Here is a 24464-nt window from a genome sequence, read left to right as displayed (position 1 = left end):
TGTTAGAGAGAAAAACAGTGAGAAACAAAAATAATAGAAGGTACCATTGTCATATTGCCCTGTTGGCTGAGTTATAATTGAATTCTAGCCATGCTACCTGGTGCCTGTTTACTAGTTTCTCAGCTTCTCAGATTTCATTACAGAACAAAGTAAAGACATATCTACAACTCAGATAGATCCATTTCGTGCCACTTTAATTGTCAAAGGTCCATCCTAAAGAATGTTATGTGCCGAGGTGGAGAATTTCTGGAAGGAGGTACTAGATCTACATATACAGACGTAATCACCAGTTACACCAGTCACCAACAGTATGCTGGCCAGCTGTAGTCAGAATCATAGAATCATAGAGTTGGAAGAGATCTCAAGGGCCATCCAGTAAAACCCCTTGCCATGCAGGAACTCACATTCAAAGTACTCCCGACAGATGGCCCTCCAACCTCTGTTTAAAGACCTCCAACAAAGGAGACACCACCACACTCTGAAGCAATGTACTCCACTGTCAAACAGTTCTCACTGTCAGGAAGTTCCTCCTAATGTTAAGGTGGAATGTATTTTCCTGTAGCTTACATCCATTGTTGCATGTCCTATTCTCTGGAGCAGTGGAAAACAAGCTTGGTCCATCCTCAATATGACACCCCTTCAAATACTCATACAGTTGGCCCTCCTTATCCACAGATTTTTTTTATCCATTGCTTGAAAATGTTTTTTTAAACCTATAAATCCAATAGCAAACCTTGATTTTCCATTTTATATAAGGGACACCATTTTGTTATGTCACTATATTTAATGAGACTTGAGCATCCATGGATTTTGTTATCCACAGGGGATCCTGGAAGCAAACCCCAGCGGATAGCAAGGACCCACTGTACAAGGGATATCACTATAGCTCTCTCTCAGCCCATTCTAAGTACCTCACTAAATGACAAATCCGAGTATTTAGATTTAATGGTGCTATGAATAAGCTAGTCTAAGCCATGCAAGCACCAAAAAGCTTGCAGTTAAAAACAAAAATACAGGATTCAGAGGTCTGTGAGCTAAATGTTGAGGAGCAACAATAAACACCCAGGTACTTCACTCAGCATACACTGTAAATAATGTAATACAAAACAAATGCCTTCAGCTGGAATCATCCCACCTGATCATCCTATGTCCGATAAAACTCTTTCAGTGCCTCTCTGGCATGGAAGATTTGAGGAATGCTGAGCATCTGAGCAAAATTACTGGAAAAGGAAGAAGATAAACCAAATGTAACATTTCTTATAAAAAATCAGGTTTTTTTTTACATATGGGGTTTTTTAAATAATGTAGTTACATTTTTTAAAAGAAAACATTTCATTTTTATGCTTAACATTCCAAATGTATTGTGCATATTGCTCTGCATTTTAGCTTTGAACATAGGTGTGGCGAGGAACTAGCGCAGTTGGAAGAAGGGAGACGAAAAATGTGCAAGAAATATAAAAGGTTTGCTCTTTAATTATGTTTTTCTTTGTCAAATACAGCAACTTAGTCCATATTTTACATAGCTTACTTGCTAATTAGCTTACTTGCTGTTCACCGCTATGATCTTTGGAATAGCGGTATATAAATAAAACAAATTATTATTATTATTATTATTATTATTATTATTATTATTATGAAACACTATAGCGGTCTGTGACTTGTGGATTCATGTCAGCCAACCATGCGCGGCTGGTGTTTAAGAATGTAAGTAACAACATCTCATCTAGGAAGATAGGGAGATGTGGTCAAGCAACACCAGAAACCCATCTTACACAATGAGCTGGATTATTGCTAATTGTTGTGTTGCATGTGTGTGTGTTTTAATAATGTATGTTTTAACCTAGTTTTATTTTTTTATTGTTTAATTGTGTTTTAACCTTTGTATCTTGTGGATTTTTAACATTTCTTTAAAAAAATTGTTTTAAGCAGCCTTGAGTCCCAGTCTGGGAAAAAGGTGGGATACAAATCATTGTCATTGTCATTGTCATCAGATGGCAAAAATTATTCCTGAGGAAGAAGTGGCTGCAACAGTTTGCATTTTCCTGAGCCTACTGGAAGGGCAAGCTTCTGCCTCCTCCTCTCCTCTCTGTTGAAGTGAGAGCAAACCGCTTTTGCCCTTTCAACTCAGTTTGCTGCAATTTAAATAAGCTAAGGGCAGAGGAAAAGTGGGAGGAGAAGAGAGAAGCTGGGACATTTCAAAAGCAGCTGAAAAAAGTGGGGTAACAGAGGATTAATCAGGACTATCCCTGCCAAATAGGACAGTACATAATTTGGGAAGTGCACTGAAATGACCTAGAAATTATGCTGAAATATGGGAAGCGGAATTTGATTTGTGGATCTTAAAAGCCTCACCTACAAGAAAATTTCCAATAAGCACTTAATTTTGTTCAGAGGTATACTGAAAAGTCCTAAAATGGAAGGTTAGTGGAGGTCATTTTTTTCCTTTTAAATTCCCAGTAAACTTATCTTAGGACAGCACTTCTCCAAACATTTCTTACATTTATTTCTCACCTAACTATCAAAACCATGTGTGAATACTCCTTGCCTTTAAAAAGAAAAGACAACAACCTCTGAGATTCATGGAGTCACCATGAGCTGACAGCCTGAAGGCACATAAACATGCTTCTCTCCTCCCTTCGATGAGCTCATGGTGACATACATAGTTTTCTTTCTGACCATTTTATTCTCGCAGCAATTCTCTGTGTTGGGTTGAGAAGTGAACCAGAGGTTGAAAATCACACAGTGACTGCATGTCTCCATGAAGCCTAGCATCTCTGTTTATCAAATCTTCATCTAAGACATGAGACCCTACACCAGCTTTCTTTAGTAACTCTTATAATACAGTGGGCCCTCCCCTTACGTGAGGGATCTGTTCCAGATCCCCTTGTATAAAGGGAAATCCACATATGCTCGTGCCCCATTGGAAAAACAATGGGACACATGCGTCCAGCGGTGCAGGTGCCATTGCTTCTATCATTGTGTGGCCTCCGCAAAAGCCGGAAGCCACATTTAGTGCACCCGCGTATGGTGTAGGTGCACTGTATATCTTTTGCTTTTGGGGGAACCAGTCAGGCACAGTTTAGAATACTGGCTAACTGTAAAATATGGAAAGGGATTTTGTACCACCTTTGAAACTAACTGAGTGAGTTGTAGCATAAAATTTCATAGCAGATTATCACACATTCCCATCCTTATCACATGGCGTCACGTTTATCCTGTCATTATCCTGTCCTTCTCTCATTAGTGAAGTGGAATGCCATTAATACAAAATGACATGGCCATTCCACTTCACTGACGGAAGGAGGACGGGATAAGCTCATCGTCTTTTGCCGCAATTGCTCAGTAAGGATGGGAGTGATCCGTTTCGCTCCTGTCCTTTTCGTCCATGTGATAATCTCCATAGACTTGCTCAGATGCATGGAGAGCTACAATATAACATCTTTCGCTCAGTTAGCCTCAATGATGCTACAACATCCCTTTGCATACTGATATTCCAGACTAACATGGCAATGTCTCTGATTTCTAAGACATGTAATACAAGAAGAAAAAATATGAGGGGGGAAATGAACATAAGCAAATGTAAGTGCCAATTTTTAAAGTACATTCATGCATAGGGAAGCATCATGAGATGGCCAACAGGGAAGGCCACACTGCCAGCCCTCTTCCCTAGTCATCAGGGTACCCCATTTCCCAGGTGGCACAAGAGTAGAAATTTTCTTTTTCCTTCAAATGCAACTGGTGACATGGCTGAGGGTTTTGTTGTTTTGCTGAGGGAGATATAACTTCTGCTCCAAATTCCCTAGAATTAATTTTCTAAAATTGCTTATTAAATACAGTAAGTACTGTGGGCCAGTAACCCAGTATAGAGAAAACAGAGTTGAAACATGTGAGATGGCCAGAGTGAATTCAAAATTCCAGCTGCTGCTGAATGACTCCTGTTGGCATTTGGTAACAGCTAGGGTTATCTCTAGTCTTATGGTTACAAAAAAGAATTATGTTCCTGTTACAAAGATTAGTGGCTATCTGGGACACAGTTCACTTCATAGTACCATGGCCTATGGAAGAATGTAATACATTTGTGGTTGTTTGCCTTTTCTGCTAAAAGTTCAGGCCGACCCATTGAAATGTCATGTTGACCAGGCTAGACTGGGCAGGATTTGGTGAGCTGCAGAAGTGCAGCAGTGAGGAAAAGAGGCCAGGGGACACAGCTTAAAATGCTCTTGGAAGACTATACCTTCTCTTGTTTTCTTACCTAGGATGATGGCAACCATCACCAAGAAGCCGACCGAAGCAAGGTTGAAAACAGAGAAGTTTCTCAACCAAGTGGTATTTTATTATTTAAATCAATATCACTAGTCTTTATAGTTTTCAGTTAAATCCTGTAGTTTAGTTCAGAAGTGACGAAGAACTTCCAACAGTTCATTTTACGTCAGCCAGCAAGATGACTTTTTGATAGGCTCAAGTAAATGCCAGTCCTCCAGCTGGCAATGCAACCGTGGAATAGTAAAGAATAACCAGTTATTTTGCATGGGCAAAAAAGTAGTGAAAGGGCTTTCTCCCCCCAACATCACTGGCTCTTGAATAACATGAGAACGATTTCTATCCATCTAGAATCAGTAATGTCTGAAAAGTGACTTCTGGTTCTAGTTGCTCTCTTTTACCAATTATACTGTACACTTAATTTAACAGTTCTTTGGCGAAAACATACAGAATTCACCTGCAGGTTTTGTATGATTTCTTGTTTTTTTCCACTTTTAGTTAATATGTCTCAGTTATTGGGCTGATAAACTGTAATTCTACAAGTAACCAGAGCTTGGAAAGATGATTTTTGGGACTATACCTTCCTGCTAGCTTCCTGGCTAGTGGCTAGGAAATTTTTGGAATTGGTAACCTAAATCTGCCCTCCGCCCCCCCATAAGCTTAGCCATTTTGTGTACCACTGCAAGCACACTATAGCCATTCCCCACCCCAAAATCATCCCTCTAGACATCTCTCTCTCTCGCTCTCTGACAGTGTTGGCATATGCTGACTCATGTCACCTGGGGAAGGTGGAACTCTGCTCTGCGCCCCACAACAAACTCCAACTCCCAGAATTCCATAGCCTTGAGCCAGGCCAGTTGAAGCGGTGCCAAATTGGGTTATTTCTACACTGTGTAAGCAGCCTAAGTATGCTAGGAGTAGGCTCTCACCATGGATTGGCAAGGTCAACCACTCATTCCAATACTCATAGTGTTGAATGAGTATTCTAATATGCATTGGAATAGGCAGCTACCTATTCCAATAACCATAGTGTTGAAGTACTTACTATGAGTAGTATGTGCCAGTGGTTGGTGTGTGAGAGAACTCCCTCCAAGAACAGGGATGGATTATGGGCCTCACAAAGAAATCCCATCAAAAGCAGACATATATGCTCAACATACTTTTTAAAAAACCTTTCTACAGTTAATTCTAAAGCTCATTTTTGTGTTTGATTTGAACAGGCAAGTGCAAAGCCACGGCAGCTTAAATCCACTGTACTTAAACCCAGTGGTGCAACCATGTGAAGTCATCTGATATTAAGTTGTGCATGGCAAAAGCTGAATTAAGCTTAGTGACATATTTGTTATGTACCACTTTCAAAACAATAAAGAATGAGACAGAACAACTTTTTTTTTATTTTAGTCTATTTCATTTAATTTGCTTTGTAAATCAAACATTGTATTATGAGGTCCAGACAGAAATCAACAGATTGGATTTTATTTGTTAGAAATATATTTTCAGGAAAAAAATCATTAAAAGAATTTTTATTTTTAAAATGTTTTTTAGTATGTTGTTGTTGTGTGCCTTCAAGTCATTTCCAACTTATGGTGGCCCTAATATACTACTAATAATAATTCATTATATATTTTTAAAAAAACAATAAAGTGTCATAGGAGCCTTCCTATGACATCAAGTTGGCCCCAAATTATTCTTAATAGCTGGCAACCTTTAGGCCTCAAGAAAAATCCTAGCTCCATCACCAGGGTTGGTAGCAAACAAGCTGCTTTCTTCCACTGCTAATCCTTGGTCATTCTTGGCATAGAAAGCCTCTTTCACATTTGCTAGGAATCGCTCCAGTTTCTCTATAGGAACCATTGATACGGTGCAGCCACCCCATCCTGCCCCGGTGAGGCGTGATCCAACTGCTCCCGATTGCCTAGAAGAAGCAAAACAAGTGAATAGTCTTTGGAAGTCATAAGTCAAAGACATGGGCAACTGTTCATGTGCAACCAGGGGATACTGGGAATGAATAGATTGGATTTCCTATCCTACAAAAGCTTAAAATGGCAACAGGGGAATGGAGGAGGTTTGGTCCAACCCTGAAGGGCTTCCCATTTAGTCACCAATGCATCCTAAAGATCACCATCGCAATTTCTTCTCCTCTTCCTCTCTGCTGGACAAGCCAACACAACAATTGCCTCACAACAATGTTCCTCCTGCCGTTGCACAACATTCCAGTGTTGTGGAATGCCACCTCAACATTAGGAGTTACTTCCAGACATTAAGATCGGTTCGACAATGGAACACTCTTCCTTGGCGTGTAGTGGAGTCTCCTTCCTTAGAGGTCTTTAAACAGAGGCTGGATGGCCATCTGTCGGGGATGCTTTGAGAGTTCCTGCATGGCAGGGGGTTGGACTTGATAGCCCTTGTGGTCTCTTTCAACTCTATGGTTGCAATGTCCATCAATATGCTCACAATACACACAAACCCGGATCACGAAAGGCCCAAGAACCTAAAAGAGTTTGGAGCTACAGAATTGATCCCAAGCTTTCTCTCTTGTTAATGAGGAAAAGGAACAGCTGCAAGAGCAACAGTGTCAGCCTGCAGAGAATATCCAGATGACCTGGGAAGAATCTGCACATCAAGTATCCCCTGTCAAACCTAAGAGGAGATGAGTTGTGGTGGTTGAGGACTTTTTGCTCAGAGGAACAGAAGCAACAATCTGCAAGTCTGACATGAGGAATCGCAAAGTGTGCTGTCCCTCAGGAGCCAAAATTCATGATGTAATAGAGAGGCTGACAAGATTGGTCAAGTCCACTCGCTGTTACTCCTTCATTTTGGTTCATGTGGGAACAAATAACACTGTGAGGCACAGCTTTCAGAACATCACAAAGGATTATGAGGATATGGATAGGAAGCTGAAGGGTTGTAATTTCATCTCTCCTCCCTGTTGAAGCACATGGCTCAAGAAGGTAGAGAACAGTAGTTGAGGTGAACAACTGGCTCTGCAAATGGTGCCACCAAGAATGATTTGGCTTCTTGTACTTTATGGTATGCTTTTTCACAAAGATGCTCTTTTGGGTAGGGATGGAGTGATTGGTTTTCCTGCTTGGGAGGGGATGGACTCAATGGCATCTGTGGCCTCTTCCAACTCCTTTATGATTCTACAATCTACATTTGCCATCAAAAAACAGAAATGATGTTTGCCCAATCAAGAGTTCTACTTCCAAACAGGGACGGTGCTTGTTCATATAATGGCTTCATTGTCATATAAAGATGTTAAAGGTGTTTGGGTGATTACTACCATTTGGGGCTATTGTTCAGTATAGGCTCATGAAAACTAGAGGTTCACAGCTATTGTAAGGTATAGTCCACATATTAGTCTTTGGATGGACCAGACTACAGAAATGAGTCCCCAACCAGGGCAAGAAGGCTCCCTCTTCCAACACACTGTGTCCTTTGCATCCAACAGTTCAGAATCCAATTCCAATTTAAACCTGTATGAATTCTTACTCAGTTAGTACAGTGCAACTGAGATCAGAAACTAACATCATTTTAAGATACCATCTTTCTTTTTTTTAAAAAATCCTTATCCTGCAGCTTTTAACAAATAATGTACAAAACTACAGTTGTTGAAAGTCTAAAACAAGAGTTTTTTCAAGTCTTCAAATCTTTAAATAAGTACTGACTGATCTGTGGTTAAACATTTTGGCATTGTAATCCCTCAGCCTGATGGATCTTTTTAAAACATTTCAGCAGAGACTCTTTTAACAAAACCAAAATATCCATAGAAAGCCCCAAAATGTTGGGGCATGCAGATTTTGCTTCACGGTTTAAACTCCTGTTAGAGCCAAGAATCCAATAGTCCTAAGTAATGGCACAGCATACTGTTTTAAACCTGTATATAGCAGCTGGCTACAATTGTGTATGAAAGCCATTTAATGTATTCAATTCCTGCCCATCACCATAAACTTATCAACATTTTTGTCAATCAGATTTCTTAATCTGATAGGCAGTTAAAAACAAAAGCAAAACAAAAACCTTCAGACATCAATCTGGAATACAATTATTGCTTAAATAAGGAAGTGGGCTCTAGTTTACAAAAGCACATTCTACCAACCTCTCTCGTTCAGTTAGTCTCAAAGGTGCTCAAAGATCCCTTTGGATAATGCTTCAATACAATATTTCCTGTGTGAGATAAGGGGGAATTGAATGAACAAGTAGTTGGTTGTATGCTACATACTTCCTGTCATAAATCTCTCAGGCCAAATTTTAGTGGGAAACATAAGTGAGAAACAAATTTGAGACAACTTAGGTAAACATCAGGTTTGATCTGTCATGCAGTTAGTATGGAGGCCAAAACTGAAATCACTTTTATTACAGTGAAAGCTTAATGACACATTTTCATCTCAGTGCTTAATCACATCCATTAGTTTCTGTGTTGCCGAGTTTAAGTATTAAGGGACAAACTGCTCATGGCATTAGTCATGATGTTCACCTTTGAGTGTAGGACTCCCTCCTGTAGCCTTGATCTGGGTTGTGATGTTAGCATGGGGGAACTCAGAGGGCCTTAACTTGCCTGCAAAGGTCCCAATCTGAATTGAGGAGATGCCGTTGGCTATGGAGGGGATGGGTTCTGCACTGAAGGGCCAATCACTCAACATTATGTGATGTCTAATCTCCTATATAGCAGAAATGTTATCTGTTCTGGCCAATTTTTCTTTTTATACAATCCCCATTAAACAAGACACACAACTTTCTTCAGCACTTTCTTCAGCCATTATACCAAGCTATATTTCTCAGTTACCATAATTCAGAACCCAAATCATACTTGGAACATCCCATGTACAGGGAAACCATAATTTAGTGTTGCTTGTAATCTTTCATTTTCTTTCTGCTCAGCCCATCTGTTTCTATGGCTCCTAGGTCTTCACTAACTGAACAACAGCTGTGCTCTGTTAAGGTTTTATACAAATCCTAGCTGTCTCAAACCAAGATTAAAAAAAACACTTTAAACAAGTTTCTGATTCCAGTTTGTTGTCTGATGACAAAACATTGGGCAATCAAGTTTTGCAACAAACCATAATGGAACTTCTTTAAGTCAGTGGTTTGGCCCAAAGTATGTATGGGTTATATCTATAGAGGAAAAACACTGAATAAACCAAACGTAAGAGGTACATTCATGGTACTATCTTCCTGAATATCAGTAATTTTCACAGGGACATTATGATGGAAGGAACTCAGTTGTGGAGTAGCTGAGTTGGGATAATGGGCCAATACAAGCAGCATCGGATTTGCTGAATACACATTGTGCTTCACAATGGATGCATTTTGTCTTTTTCAAATGCTCTTCCATATTCACTATCACAGAGTGACAAAGTACATGTCAATGTGAAAGAGTTGCAGTGCATTTCCTAACCAAACACATGAAACTTCATCTAGCCTGAATATACACCTAATATCCTTTTAGCTGTCTGAGATTTGTTGAATGACTCTCCTATGTGGATTTTATTAAATGACCACATACTTGCAGATATAATTAACAAATTTTTAGGTCATAGAATCATAGAGCTGGAAGGGAACCAAAGCACCATTCAGTCCAAATTCTGTTACTCTAGGATACACCATTAAAACACTCCTGGAAGATGGACATCCAACTTCTGTTTGACACCTCCAACAAAGGAGAGTGCACCACATTCCAATGGATGCCGGCTGTGAAAGCCTTCAACTTCACATTTCTATATGGAGTTAGTTGCTGGTAGTTCCTCCCCCAATCACATCAATGGCTCAGAAGAAGCCCCTCTCCCTCAAGAAAAGCACATGGTCGAAAGCAAACCAAAGTCCCTAAGACCCTCCCCCTTTAAAATAACAGTGAAGAAGTAAGACATCACCCCACCCTTCAAACACAGCTCCCAGTTCACCTTCTGCTATTTACAAGATAATGAATCTAAAGGACAGAGGCAGCAGGTGCATATAGAGTTAGTTGCTGGTAGCAATTCCCCCATCAGGTCACTGGCTCAGCAGAAGCCCCATCGCCTCAGGCCATGTGCTTAGGAAGAGCACATGACCAAAAGCAAACAAAAGCTCACAATAACCCCCTTTTAAAAAGTGAAAAAGGATGACCCCTTCAAACACAGGTCCCAACTCACCTTCTGCTCCCTACTCTGAGACTGATGGTGATGATGATGATGATGATGATGATTGTTTTAATAGAATGTGCTGTGTTTTCACTGTTTCTAAAAACATACCTGAAAGCGATCCAAATTAATAACAGCCTTCTTGCCAATGTGGAGCCCCCCTACCTTAAAAACTATTCTTGGATCCCTATGCAGAAACTATCATTCATTGCACAATTATGCACATTTGAATTCCATTGACTTTTGTCCATTCTAACCATATGGTACTATAAATGTACTTAACTATGCTCTGAATTGTGGTTTTCATACCAAGATTGCAATCCTTGCAGAATTCTTAGGCATCACCGCTACAGAATCAACATTTGCTCTGCACCGTATAATGCAATCTGTATGGAAGGTTGGTTGAAGGCCATAACTGTGTCTGAAATGGAGATGTCTAAGCTTTATACTGCTGTATCAGGTATCCCTGCTCTTGCAGAGATACTGAAATAATTATCTCTTCCACCAACTTTGCCAGCACTTCATGTCTAGAACCCCCTCAGGCCTCATACTCCTTCAACATTTCCTAAGAAGGGGTAATAACCTTCACTTAGCTACTTAGCTCACCAAACCACCAATGCTTCTTGCCAAGCACTTGTGGCATGACAACCATACTATATGGCCATACTGAAATAATTTAGATTCTTCTTAAGAGTGCTGGATTTCAAACTAGCCCAAGTCAGCATCAGGATATCTGTGCACAAAATTGTTATCAATTAACTCTGCACAGTTACATGTGGTCATGCGAGACTGCAGATGTCATAGAGTCATTCTATTTTTGTATTAATGAAATGCAGCAACCAGTTTGCTTTTGTTATGGGAAATGCTCCATGAAAAATGAACTACAAGTTGAGTTTCCCTCATCTGAAATCATAGAATCACATAATGCATCTTTTTCAGCCTCCTATCAAGAGCCTCATAATCCGTTATGATAATCTGAAGACTGTGCCTTGCAGTATCATTGGTTCCCACATGAACCAAAAGGAAGGGGGTAAGGATCAGTAGGCTTCACAAGTCTTGCCACCTCACTGTCACATCATAATTTTTTGTCCTAGGGAGATGACACACTTTCAGAGACATAATGTCAGGCCCAATAATGGTTGATTCTGTAGGCCACAAACCACTGTTTTTGAGGAAGTGTGTAGCCGTTGTGGAGGGCTCCTCGCTGATGGAGTCTCTTGCCCAGAAGGATATCAGGGTCGATGATATTGGAAGCTGCTGAGAGGTCCAGCACCCCGATGCCACTGCTGTCATCCCATCTCACAGTAGCAAAGGCTAACTGGGAAAGGACAATATCAGAGCAGTGACTATGATGAGTTCATGGCACTCATGGGACACTTTATTTGGGAAAGGACCACAGCTCAGTGATAAGACTGAAGCTTTGCATGGAAAAGGTCAGCAAACCAGTCCCCAGTATCTCTTTTAAAAGCTCACATGGTAGGTAATGGAAAAGACCATTCTACTTGATACCCTAGAGACCCACCACAAATCAGCATAGTCAATACTATGCATGATGAATAAACAGTTTGACCTCATACAGGGCTGCTTCTCTTACTAATTATTTAATTTATTTCTAACATTAACTCCAGTAGTTCTGCTATTTACCCCCAGTAATATTTTTAGACAAATATTATGCTAAGAACCTGACAATCACTCTGACAGGATGTAACTAATATAGGATAATCTGTGTACATAAAATACCATCATACTTCCTAACTATGTTAAGGGGTGTGTTGTGTGATCTAGGTGCATAGTAAATGCTCCAGGAAGCTTGGTTTAGCTCATATTTTATTTTTAATAGCTCATCTCCATTTTATAATGGAGCTGTGACCATGGGCAGAATCCAATGTTGTACTGCTGGAATTCTCAGAACGTTCTTCCCCACCCGTCTCTTCTGTAGTTCTAAACACTACTGAAAAAGTGGTTCCAGAGGGTTGTCGGAGCCTCTGGGACTAATTTAGAGGATGGCAACGAATTTCAGATGGGATCATATTCCTTATAGTTCTGCTGGATTCTGTCATTTCACCAGCAGAAGTCCACCATTCCCCAAGATAAATAAATTGGACTTCCCTAAAGAATACTGTAATGTCCATTGGAAATAATATGATCACACATTATTTCCCAAGGGCATTCCTTTTGATGATAAGAGACAAGACTACTTTACAATACCTCACTGGTGGTGTATTTTATCTTCAAAACCAATTGGAAGAAATTTCATTTCTCACAGCTTTGCAAACTTACAGACAGATGTCCACCAGCTGATCCAGTTCAGGACAGCTGCACTCGTATAAGTCTCTGCAGCTGGCGTGGCTTTCATTCATTAAGTCTCCCAACAACCGGACTGCATTATCAGGTGCCTCCACACATATTTCCTTGAACTTCAGTACTCTGGCAGCTTCACTGTACACATGCTTAGCACGCTGGTATAACTTAAAGGTCGTCACTGGATTTGGAAAGAAAAGAGAAATGCAAAATGTAGAAGAAAATCTATACATTTAATGCTATCAAATGTGACTGTGTAGCTTTTGGAGAAACTTTGTGAGAAAGATGATACCAGTTCTAATGTCTACTTCTTTTCTCATTTCCTTTGGTCATGTTAGCACTAGTAAAAAATAAATACACTCCAATCCAGCACAGGAATGCAAGAAGCATGGTTTATCCTTACTCCAATCGAATCTCCCCATGGCAATTCAACCCTGTTGAAGTTCACATTAGCATTTGTATCATTTTAAAATGGAGCTGGGTTTTCTTGGGTTTTTTAAAACTGTCAGTCAAATGATGTGCATCTATGTCACACTGTTTGGCCACCCCATCCCACCCCATTCAGTCTTGGAAGATGGCAATGGCAAGCCCCCCAGAACAACCCTTAGCAAGAAACCCCAGGACAGGTTAGTCTTGGGGGGAGTTACTCTCTCAGGCATATAATACTATAATAATATAATCTCTCAGCAATATAATATGTGTGTGAGAGCTTTAGTTTGCACCAACTTGGGAGGAGAGTCTGTTGTGGTTTTATTTCTTGGGAAAGAGGGGGGGAAATGACCCCTAACCCATAGCCCCAAATGCTTTAATATCAAGCAAATCATGCTCACCTTTGTCATACTGATGACTTGAGTATTTAAAAGTGCTGTCTACTGTGGCCATGCAATAGCAAATATGTGCATAAGCTGTCACATTTTATTTAAAAAAACAAAACACTATGTAATGATGTGCCCAGGAGAACCCCCTCCTTGGCTTTGGTGAGCTCTGGGAATCAGACATCGGTGCAGGTAAGGGGACTAAATCACTGGCAGAAGAGGATAAAAAGCTGGGCTGTGCTTTAAAGAAACCACTTTCTAAAGCGCAGGAAGTTTGAATCCACTGCATTTCTGCTTTTTTTCACTCCCGCAGCCAAGTGCCAAGAGGGAAAAACAGTGACACTTAGCTGGCAGGGAGAGAGCAAAGGGGTGGGCATGATCCACCTCCTGCACATTAACCCCTCCCTCCTGGATGCCCCAAATGGGATTGGGAGCAAGTTCCCATTGGAGGCATCCTGATAAAACCTGGTGTCTTGGAAAAGAAGCAGGGGGAAACTCAGGTTAAGATAAAACCAGGTTAAGGGGGATTTGCACCACATCCCCCCCTTGAATTTGGGTTGGGAAAAACGGCACAAGTGTGAACTATCCCTTTTTAAACCGGTTTGCAAACCGGTTTGTAACATAGTGTGAATGGCCCCTTAGCTTGAGTCCAGGTGATGGATTTCTTGTAGGCTGGCCATTGCAGGAATACAGTGTTGTACTAGACAGGCCAAAGGTGTACCCCATCTCTTATGTTTTTCTTACCTTCATCGTGCATTTGGAAAAAATTACTTCTTTGGATTACAAAAAGAGTGGCCACATTGTCTGGCAGGGGGTGAGTATGTTCATCAGAGACTCAGCCCAGATGCCAAATGGAGATCTCAGCTAATTTCCAGGATCTTCCTTCCCCTGGTTCTTGGAACTTAGTCCTATAGAATCATGAGTCTAGTATAAATCTCTAACTTGCTTTTCTTTGAAAGAAAATTAATCCGTTTCCATTACAATGAACAAAGCACATCATGTACTGCCATTGCTACCTCTCAATTCCAGTTGGTTTGAACTGGAATAATACTAGTTCACCATATAACTTTGGGGAAACCCTCTCTCATCAAGACTGAAGTCAAACAAAGAGGAAACAACTATGACGAGCAAAACAATTTCCCTTTAGAGAAGCTAGGATTATTTGGCTTGATATGAAACGTAACTGTTGTTAATGAGAATAGACCCAATACGACAGTTGGCTAAATATATTTTGGAATATGATCAAACCGCATAACAATGAGAAAACAACACTTGAACAAATGACTACCCCTGTGGAAATGACTCGCCTGGACAGTCACTGAACAATGGAAAGTATTTACACAATCTACAACTTTCCACATCTATTTAGGAGTACATTTTGTCCTCACGTTTATGACTAGATTTCAGATATTTCTGCACAGCACAATGCACAATGGCACTGCTGAGCGGTTGGTAGAGGTAAGCACAGAAGATAGGTTTTCTTCTGAAGGCACTGTTTTACTGCAGGGGAGTTTTAAAATGTGCATTTGTTTAGGACACATCTATAGTTGCGTGAGAGTTTGCCATCACTCACACTCTCTTGTAAATCACCACTGAACAGTAGTAACCCAAAGAATGAACTGAAAACATGTCTGGTTTCAATTTGGAGGCAAACATCTTGCCAAAGGCTGTGATTGATTCAGAGACCACCCTTCGGTAAAGCAACGCTTCACTGGCCAGATTACCTTAAAGCACTTTGTGGTTCTCTTAAGCTCATCACGTTACATATTGGCAGTGAGGATCATCGTTTTCATTCCAGCCTGCCAGCCAGATGCTGAGAAGTCATGTTCTGAACAACACTGTCATGTAGGAGAAGGTTCTACAACCTCTGCGTTTGGTTTTGCCTCTAATCTAGGCTATTCCTTTCAAAACAATTATTACATCTAAAATGACAGAAAACAGGGTCACATTGTTGTTTTCGTAGTCTCTTCTTAAAGCAACTGTTAGCCAAGGAAATGCAAGTTGAGAAATGCTGTAACTTAATTCAAGGGATAGTTTGCTAGCAATGGCCCATTTTTTTAGAAAGCTGCAAATCACCACAGATAGATTCTGGTAATGGTTAATAATTTGATAGATATCATTACTGTCATTACAGAGTTATATAATTTTAGGTCATGTCTTTTACACTGTGTAGACATTACCATCACTACCTCAAAAGGTAACAGGAACAGAAAAGGAAGGGCAAACCATAGATTTGCTTTCAAATTGCTTTCTCAGTGGGGGAGATTTTAAAAAAATATAGAGAGAGTTTCAGCGGAATAAAATATTTCAGTTGTTACTCAGAATTTATTGCAAAGAATAAATAAGATTTAAAGCAAAATTCAAATGTTTTCGCGTGAACCTATTCAGTGTTAATGTGCAAAAAGAGCAGGGGATTTTAAGAAACATTGCTGTTGATATTTTTCACAATAACCTGTTACAGGGTCTGAAATATGGGGGAGAAGATGTCACTCCCTGGTCCCCTCTCTGTATTGCCTCTGTACTTCATTGATTCCACCTGGTCCGATAAAAACTGTTTAAATCCATCTATCTGTACAAAACCTTTCTAGATATTCTTGTGCTGCTCTGTGCCACCTGATGTGCAACCATTCACACAGAGGTTCCAAATAAGCTACTCCTGTAGCAGCTCAAAGAGTACAGTCTGACCTTTTGGAAATAAAACATGTAGATCTGAGACCCATGTTTGAGAACAATGCCCTCTACTCTAATATTAGAATGTTTATTTTTGCTCCAATGCCAGCATTTTTATGGTGTGTCCCTAAAATAGAACACTAACCTCAACACTATTCTTTACAAAATAAAACTGCCTAAAATAAATTGTCTCAGTTTACAGGATAATGCAGCCAGGCGAAATTTTGGGGTTTATCATGTGCAAGCCTCCCTCTGAGACCGCTGTTGAAAAGAACATAAAAACCATGTTGGTTTAGACCAATGACCCATCTAATCCATCATTCTGCTCACTGATGCCAATGGAAAACCTGAGCTTGAATACAATCATACCCCGAAATGGACCAGGCCTGAACAATATGTGTCTCTTCGAAGAAAACCTCACTGGCTAATTTATTATGAAGTATTATGAAGTCCGAAACAAGAAGGATTTGTTGTACTTTTACGTCTGTAAATATTTAACATTAATATTAAAAAAGAAAACACAATTAAAAATAGCATTAAAAACAAGTTAACAGCATTAAAAGATGCTAATACTGAAATAAAATGAAAACGCTACACACACACCCCAGCATTATTTGCCAAATGGATGGTGTACAAGATGTTAGATGGCCATTTGTTGGGGGTGCTTTGATATTTGATTGCATATTCTTGCATGGCTGAGGATTAGATAAATACACTTTTAATTAATTTATATTTTATTTATTAAAATGTTCCGCCATGAAACCAGCAGTGAGGGGGTGGATTGGCCTCTCCCCCTTTTCCCTTACTAATTTGGAATGGTTCCAATACAAACAAATTTATGAAAGAACCGTAACGGATTTTAAATTGGAGTTGGGGACAAAAAACCCCCCAGAATTAGAGGAAATATTATGTAGGGACAAGAGGAAAAAACAATAGGGCTACTCTATAAATTTATATTTAGTATTGAGATGGAGGAAGAGGTAGTTAAAGACACAATGTTTACATGGGCAAAATATGTAAGGCACCCAATCCAAATGTCGCAATGGGTGGCTGCATGTCCCACAGCTTCACGAATCTACTGTTTTGGCATTTATTTTTATTCTGTTTTTAGTATTCCTCTTGGTTTACTTTTTTGTAAGTTGCTCTGATTGTCTCAACAGCAGCATGTAGAAAGTGAATTACTGTTACCTCACATTTGTTTTGAAATCCCCACTCCTTCGACAGGGCAATGCTAATTTATGACTGTTGTTGTTGTTAACTGCCCTCAACTCTGCCCAGATTCATGGCAACACTGTGGATGAGACATCTCCAAGCCCCTCTAGCCTCCATGGCTCTGCTCAGGTCCTGCAGATTCAAGCCAGTAACCTCCCTGATTGAGTCTAGCTATCATGCATGTAGTCTTCCTCTCTTTTTACTGCCTTCTATCTTCCTAGCATTCTCATGATGTGGCCAAAATATGACAGCTTCAGCTTCAGCAAAAAAGACCTAGGGGATTTAGAGACCACAGGCTAAACATAAGTGAGCAATGTGATGTGACAGCTAAGAAAGGTGATGCAATTCTATAGCAGCTTAGCAATAGCAGCTTCATTTATATACCACTTCATACCACCTAAGCAGTCTCTAAGCGGTTTACAACTTTAAGCTAATCGCCCCCAACAAACTGGGTACTCATTTTAGCAACCTTGGAAGGATGCAAGACCAAGTCGCCCCTGAGCCCCTGGCTGGGACTGAAATCACAACTTTGTGGTTTGTGAGTGAGTAGCTGCAGTATAGACATTCAATCAACCAGAGAAGGGTGACCAAAATGGCGAAAAGTCTTGAAACCATGCCCTATGAGGTGCGGCTTAGGGAGGCATGTATGTTTAGCATGGAGAAGAGAAGGCTAAGGGATGACATGATAGCCATGTTTAAATATTTAAAGGGATATCATATTGAGGATGAAGCAAACTTGTTTTCTGCTGCACCAGAGACTAGGATACGAAGCAATAGATTAAAGCTACAGGAAGAGAGATTCCTAAACATTAGGATGAACTTCCTGACAGTAAAAGCTGTTTGACAGCAGCACACACTGTTTCAGAAAATGATGGAGTCGCCTTCTTTGGAGGTTTTGAAACACAGATTGGATGGCCATCTGCTGGGAGTGCTTTGACTGTGTATCCCTGCATAGTAGGAGATTGGACTGGATGGCCCTCAGGATCTCTCCCAACTCTTGGAGTCTATGATTCTATTAATGTATAATTAGCATGATATGAACTGGATTAAAATCCCCACTCACCCATAGGTTTCGCTTGAGGAAATCAGAACCTCTCAACCTATTCTACCTCACAGGATTCCTATGAGCCTAAAAGAGGAAGTGAGAAATCAGAAGAGATAGCTATGCCTCTGAGCTTCAGGGTAAACAATATATTTTGTATATTATTAGATAAAAACGTAACACAAGTTCAGTGTTACATGAGAACAATCAGTAGGAATCCTATCCTTTTGGTTTGCCTCCAGTTTGTTAGAATCTCACAAATGATTTTAACTGCACTGCAATAATATTAGTGTATTAGAGACAACTTGATCAGAAACATTATTTCAGTATCTGTTTCTTAAAAAGAAAACAAAGAACTAAAATCTTTTTAAAAACCTCTTCTCTTTTTGACCAGTTACATGTCATTCCCCTAACAGTATGCAATAAAATATAATTTTAAAACACTGAAAAAACATACCAAAGAAAGACAGAAATCTTTTTGTTCAGAATCATTTACCATTCCAAAACCAAGCAGAGGACTGTACTAACAATAGATTCTGATTTTTATTTTCTTATTTCTTTGAAGCCAACAAGAATCTGCAACTTAGTTTTGTCTCGCACCAATGAAAACAAAAGGATCACTCTGTGACCCATTTTTTGTTGGACTTATCACACAAAATCACACTCACGCCACATTTTAAGAGAGATTCTGCTTCAGTAAACATCTGCAAACACTAGATGGGATAACATTTTCCTTTAGGTTTTATATATACAGTCTTTGTGATGCAGGCAGGGGAGAGACAAAGTAACTGGAATTATTTCCAATACAATTCTGTACAGTCCTGGTATATATATGAATAAATACATTCAATTTTCCACAACCCATCACCCAACTCAGTTCGTAAGAGCAGCCAGTTACTGAATATACTTACATTTCTAAGTTTAACAACATGTGGACCTGGTGGGAGTTGTAGCCCAACAACATCTGGAGGGACACCCTCTTCCTTCTATTCTTTCCCTCACTGATGACATTGAAATTGGATGGTCTCTAGGGAAAGGAACTTGTCCTACCAAAACTGATGGTGCTACTCATGAGGATAATATTAATGAAATAGTAAATAATTGTAAGAATAATCTAAGCTTGTTCCTTGGATTCACTTATGAAAGGAAGAAGCATCAGACCTTTCAAACTGGGCAGCTCCCCAGTTACAGACTGCAGGAACACTAGGAAAAGTGGAGGTTATGGGGTCTCCACATTGGAGCTGAGCAGCAGGCACACAGGAGAAAACAACCTCACTGTATTTTTATATGACTGAAAGTTCAATACCTAAGGGCCATTGTGCAGAGATCTTAGCAGCACAGCCAAGTGAGTTATGGACTTCATCAACCTGGTGGCAGCTAGTTTGGTCAGGACACAGACACTAGATGACACCAACTAAAGGCCCAGGGACTTCCAAAAGAAAGCTATTGTGTTTCCATCAGCTTTTCGACTCAGCTTGCATAATACATATGATCTCCATAACAGAAATATGGATGAATTTATCTCCTCTGAGCTGCCTTCTCAGTCCTAGAGTACATATTTCATATGTAGACGGTTCCAGGTTCAGTTCCAAGAACAATGTTGTCTTTAATAAAAAATATCAGGGAATATTAGGTAACATGTAATAGGACATGTTTTTGGCATGTTCCTGCTACTGAATCTTTTTTTGGAGGAGCAGCTGGCATTCTCCAAGCCAAACATCACACATGGGCAGCCCACAATGCAGAACTCTGAGGCAGATAAAGGGGGTCCTCGGCCCTCCCAGGAGATGGCAATTGAACATTTCCCCTAAGACAGGAGTTGGCAACTGTCAGAAGGTAAGGGGCCCTTAAAATAGTCCAAAGTCACCACAAAAAGGAGCCAGGATTTTAAGAGGCCTTGTAGCAGCTACCAGCCACTTTGGGGGTGTGCGTCATTTGAATGCCATGCCCCCAAAGCAGCTGGAAGCTGTCTTATTTGGCTCGTGTATTTCAGGCCTGAGGTATATCTACATCATAATACCTAAGGCCCCTTTGGCAATCATGCTAGCACCTCTTCCCTTCCCTAGCTATAAAAATGTACCAGTAATAAGAAATAATGATTTTCTGCCTTTTCATGGCAGCAAAAATCGGCTGCCTGGGGCAGGCATCTAACGATAGTGCTGGCCCTACTGGTGAGTAAGACAGCAAGATTTGATTCAATTGACCTCTCATGGCTTTTTAGGACTAGAGAAGCAATCAGACACTATTTAATTCATAAAACATATTCTAAATATGATACCCGGTTTTGTGGAGGCAGAGGGGAGAGAAATCATTTTGGAAGTATTGGCAATTCTGCAAGGTATCTGTGGTTACTACTGTAGACACATACTGAAAATTGCTATAGCTGAACAGAAAATCAAGACCCTCACATAATACAAGATTCTGATCTCAATTATATGGGCCAACAGAGCTCAGAATTTGGCTCCTACATCAGGTGCTCAAAACAATGCAGAAATTTCTTTGTCTCCTTACACATATTTAGTAGTAAAACTCACTGCCATGAAAGGCGTGGGGGTGGTGAGTCTGGGTTTCAAATAGACACACAGTCAGCTTGCTAGAAAAGTTCCACGTGTGCATACAAACAGCTGTATGTTGTTGGCCAATTTAATAATGGGCAGAAATACTTTGGAGTATATGGCAAGCAAATGGGTGTGTATTAAATTCACTTCCTAAATCAAAAAGTTACCCAAATGGAAAAAAAATGATCAAGATCAAAATAGCCTCCATGTATTTCAAAGGAGAGAATGTAGAACACATGCTAGATGTCCCACTGAACAAGCTGCCTTTAGAGAGAGGGGGGAAAAAACCCAAAACTGAGGCGTGCAAGTTTGAAGTTGCTTTGATCATACTTCTACCATGTCAGAACTAAAAAAATATTTGCCCTGTTGGCACTGTCCTATAAAGATAGCTGAAGGAGTTTTATGAATTTAGTTAATACCTGCCGTATCGCAGAGACTCAAAGGTGAGCTATATTTAACCTAATTTTATCTCAGGTTTGCTCCATGAGCAACATAATTATTTAGCATTCCTATCCACATTAAAAATTACAGGAAATCTTGTTGCTGTTATTGTGGTTGCTGTGTACCTTCAAGTCATTTCCGTCGTATGGTGATTTGTTCAGAGTGGGTTTGCCATTGCCTTTCCCTGAGGTTGAGAGCATGTTATTTGTCCAAGATCACACAGTGAATTTCATGGCTGAATGGGAAATTGAACCCTGGTTTCCAGAGTCATAGTCTCACACTCAAACCATAATGCCATACTGGCTCCACATGCTTTCAAATCAACTCTGACTTATGGTGACTCTATCACAGAGTTGTCTTGGAGAGATTTATTCAGAGGAGCTTTGCCACTGCCTCCCTTTAAAACTGTGAAAGTGTGACTTGCCCAGGATCACCCAGTGGGTTTTCATGGTTGTGGGGATTCAAACTATGGCCTCCTAGACTAGCATTCAAACCTCTACACCAGTGGTGACGAACCTATGGCACGTGTGCCAGAGGTGGCACTCGGAGCCCTCTCTGTGGGCACATGCACCATTGTCCCAACACAGAGTTCATTAGAGTTTGTCACTAGAATGCCAGAACCTATGGCACGCGTGCCAGAGGTGGCACTTGGAGCCCTCTCTGTGGGCACATGCACCATTGTCCCAACACAGAGTTCACTAGAGTTTGTCACTAGAATGCCAGAGGGACGTGGCACTTTGCGATAAATAAATGGGTTTTGGATTGTAGTTTGGGCACTCGGTCTCTAAAAGGTTCACCATCACTGCTCTACATCATGCTGGTTCACCAATCTTCTTGGTAAATTACAACAATTAACCATGAAGGTTTTTCTTTTGATAGAAAGCATCAGCCCCAAAGTGGTTTCTCTGTGTTCAAATATGACAATTCCCTGTAAATCTCTTGAAGATCAACCACTGCATGTAGAAATTTTAAGTTTGTGTCACATGTTACTAAGCAGACTGAGGAGACAGGTTTGAGTAAGTGACTTTCCCTCCAGCCACCCAGCCAGAATCATGATTGAGATGGTTTTTACAGTTTTGCCTCCGTTGTCTGAACCCAACACTCGACCTACTTCCCATTTTCCACTGGATATTTTTAGAGGAATGCTTCAGGGCCCTGTTACTCATTTGAAGCAGTAGTTAGCAAATACACTGAGCAGAATGTCAATCAAGAACAAGCATAGTCATAACTTGAGTTTGCTGAAAACTCCAGAATGAGGAGATATTTTGGAGAAGGACGGAGGTAGGAAATAACATCAGCAAGAGAGGCAGGCTGGAATAGGTAGGCCACTGTGGCTGCTGCCACAATGCAGAATTAATGGTTTGACACCACTTTATCTGCCCATGCTCAACATTATGGAATTTTGGGATTTGTAGTGGCACCAGAGCTCTCTCAGAGAGAAGACTAAATCTCTCACAAAACTACAAAATCCAGAATTCCACAGCACTGAGCCATGGCAGTTAAAGCAATCTCAAACTGTATTAATTCTGAAAATGCAGCTTATCTGGTGCTGAGCTAGATATCTGAATGCAATTTTTAATCTTCAGCGTAGCTAGTTATTAGCACATTGGTGCTTTGAGCTCCAATTTTAATGACATCTGCACTTCCATTTAGAAAGAACACAACACACTGGTTAACTGAATCTTTCTAGAAAGGGTGTATCAGCACTGCAGAAATAATCCAGTTTGACACCACTTTAACTCTCATGGCTCAATGCTATGGAATTCTGGGAATTGTAATTTTGTGAGACATTTAGCCTTCTCTGTCAGAGTGCTCTGGTGCCACAACAAACTACAAATCCCATGGTTCTATAGGATGGAGTTCTAACAATTGGTGTTAACTTGGATTATTTCTGCAACCCAAAGACTCCAAAAGAAGCAGTATTTGAAGCTATGTGGAATGGCTCTCTCTCTCTCTCTCTTGCATTTACAATCAATTTCCTTTAATAATCTGAACTATTTCACCACTACCACTTCAGTATTCACTTACCAACTTGTGTGTTCTGGCTGAGGATCTCAGTGCGAAGCTCTTTCAGGCTAATTCCTAGGTTTTCTCCAATTTCCTCTATGCTGTAAGGCTCAGGATGAAACACCTCATCGACCACATCAAGCATTTCCTCTAAGCTTAGTTTGAGCTTGATCTGTACATCCTGGAGCTTTTCTGTCGTTTTCCAGTCTAGCCTCCTGGATTTTGCTAAAAGCTGAAACAACAAGCAATGCTTACACATTTTTGTACGTGAAATCAGCCCAGTGTATTTAATTAAACCAAGGAAAACTAGAAACTACTTTTCATTAAAAGAACTCAGAGAGCATTAAAAATGCAAACTTTTTTGCACATGCTATATGACAGCAAGATGAAGTTATGTAAATATTGGCAAAGACAAACTCCATGTTCATGGGAATGGTATATTAAACTTTGGGATCTTGCAAAATTTTATAAAATTACTTCTTGAATGAATCTGAAACAAGAAAAACTACATGTGAATAAATCTGAAGGTAGCTTTTTGTAGCTCGTTGGTAATTACAGTGAACAATCCCTTGCTCCTGTTGTGATTTCTAAATCAAAATCTGTATTGTATTGTGTTTTTCATCTAATGCATTTATATATCTAATATTTATAATTTCATTTTTACATGCATCTTTTGAATAAAAATATTGGCTAGTTTTTGTTGTTCTTTGTTCCTGTTTCTTCCTTAATATTGCGAGTATTTTAAAGTAACAGTTTCTGCTCATATAATATTATCTCAAACAATATTTATAATGCCCTGGGACTGGAAAGCTGAAAGATAGCACACTTGAATTGCCGAGGAGACCAAGGTCTCTCTTCCTCCCAGGAAGGCCATCAGAGCAGGGAAAGACCACAGCCTTCCAGTGAAACTTCCTTGACCAGTCAGAGACTAGTGTTATGTGCAGATAGTTCCATCAAAGATTCAAAACACTGCTTATGTTCATATATATAGTGAGCCTGTGAGGCTACTTTTAGTGGTCTGACATAATGTAAGACATGTTCA

General features: G+C 40.1%; 2 protein-coding genes across 5 annotated transcripts in view; one reads left to right on the top strand and one right to left on the bottom strand.

Moving 5' to 3' along the window:
- Positions 1–5652, top strand: part of FAM227B (family with sequence similarity 227 member B) — a 98952-nt gene extending 93300 nt beyond the window's left edge. For all 3 annotated transcript variants that reach the window (XM_042474798.1, XM_042474797.1, XM_042474799.1), the window contains exons 15-17: positions 1387–1461; positions 4257–4326; positions 5481–5652. In XM_042474798.1, coding sequence (XP_042330732.1) covers positions 1387–1461; positions 4257–4326; positions 5481–5543 — 208 coding nt within the window. In that variant the 3' untranslated portion in view covers positions 5544–5652. The remainder of the gene's footprint in view (positions 1–1386; positions 1462–4256; positions 4327–5480) is intronic.
- A 155-nt stretch (positions 5653–5807) lies between these two features.
- Positions 5808–24464, bottom strand: part of GALK2 (galactokinase 2) — a 49288-nt gene continuing 30631 nt past the window's right edge. For both annotated transcript variants that reach the window (XM_042474800.1, XM_042474801.1), the window contains exons 8-10: positions 23444–23654; positions 12657–12858; positions 5808–6175 (exon numbers count right to left, since the gene is read on the bottom strand). In XM_042474800.1, the coding sequence (XP_042330734.1) occupies positions 5968–6175; positions 12657–12858; positions 23444–23654 (621 nt within the window). In that variant the 3' untranslated portion in view covers positions 5808–5967. The remainder of the gene's footprint in view (positions 6176–12656; positions 12859–23443; positions 23655–24464) is intronic.

This window comes from Sceloporus undulatus, chromosome 6 (genome assembly GCF_019175285.1).
Source record: "Sceloporus undulatus isolate JIND9_A2432 ecotype Alabama chromosome 6, SceUnd_v1.1, whole genome shotgun sequence".
Classification (NCBI taxonomy): Eukaryota; Metazoa; Chordata; class Lepidosauria; order Squamata; family Phrynosomatidae; genus Sceloporus; species Sceloporus undulatus.
The sequence above is the reverse complement of the archived record's forward strand: the minus strand, read 5'-3'. Positions and strand labels throughout refer to the sequence as shown.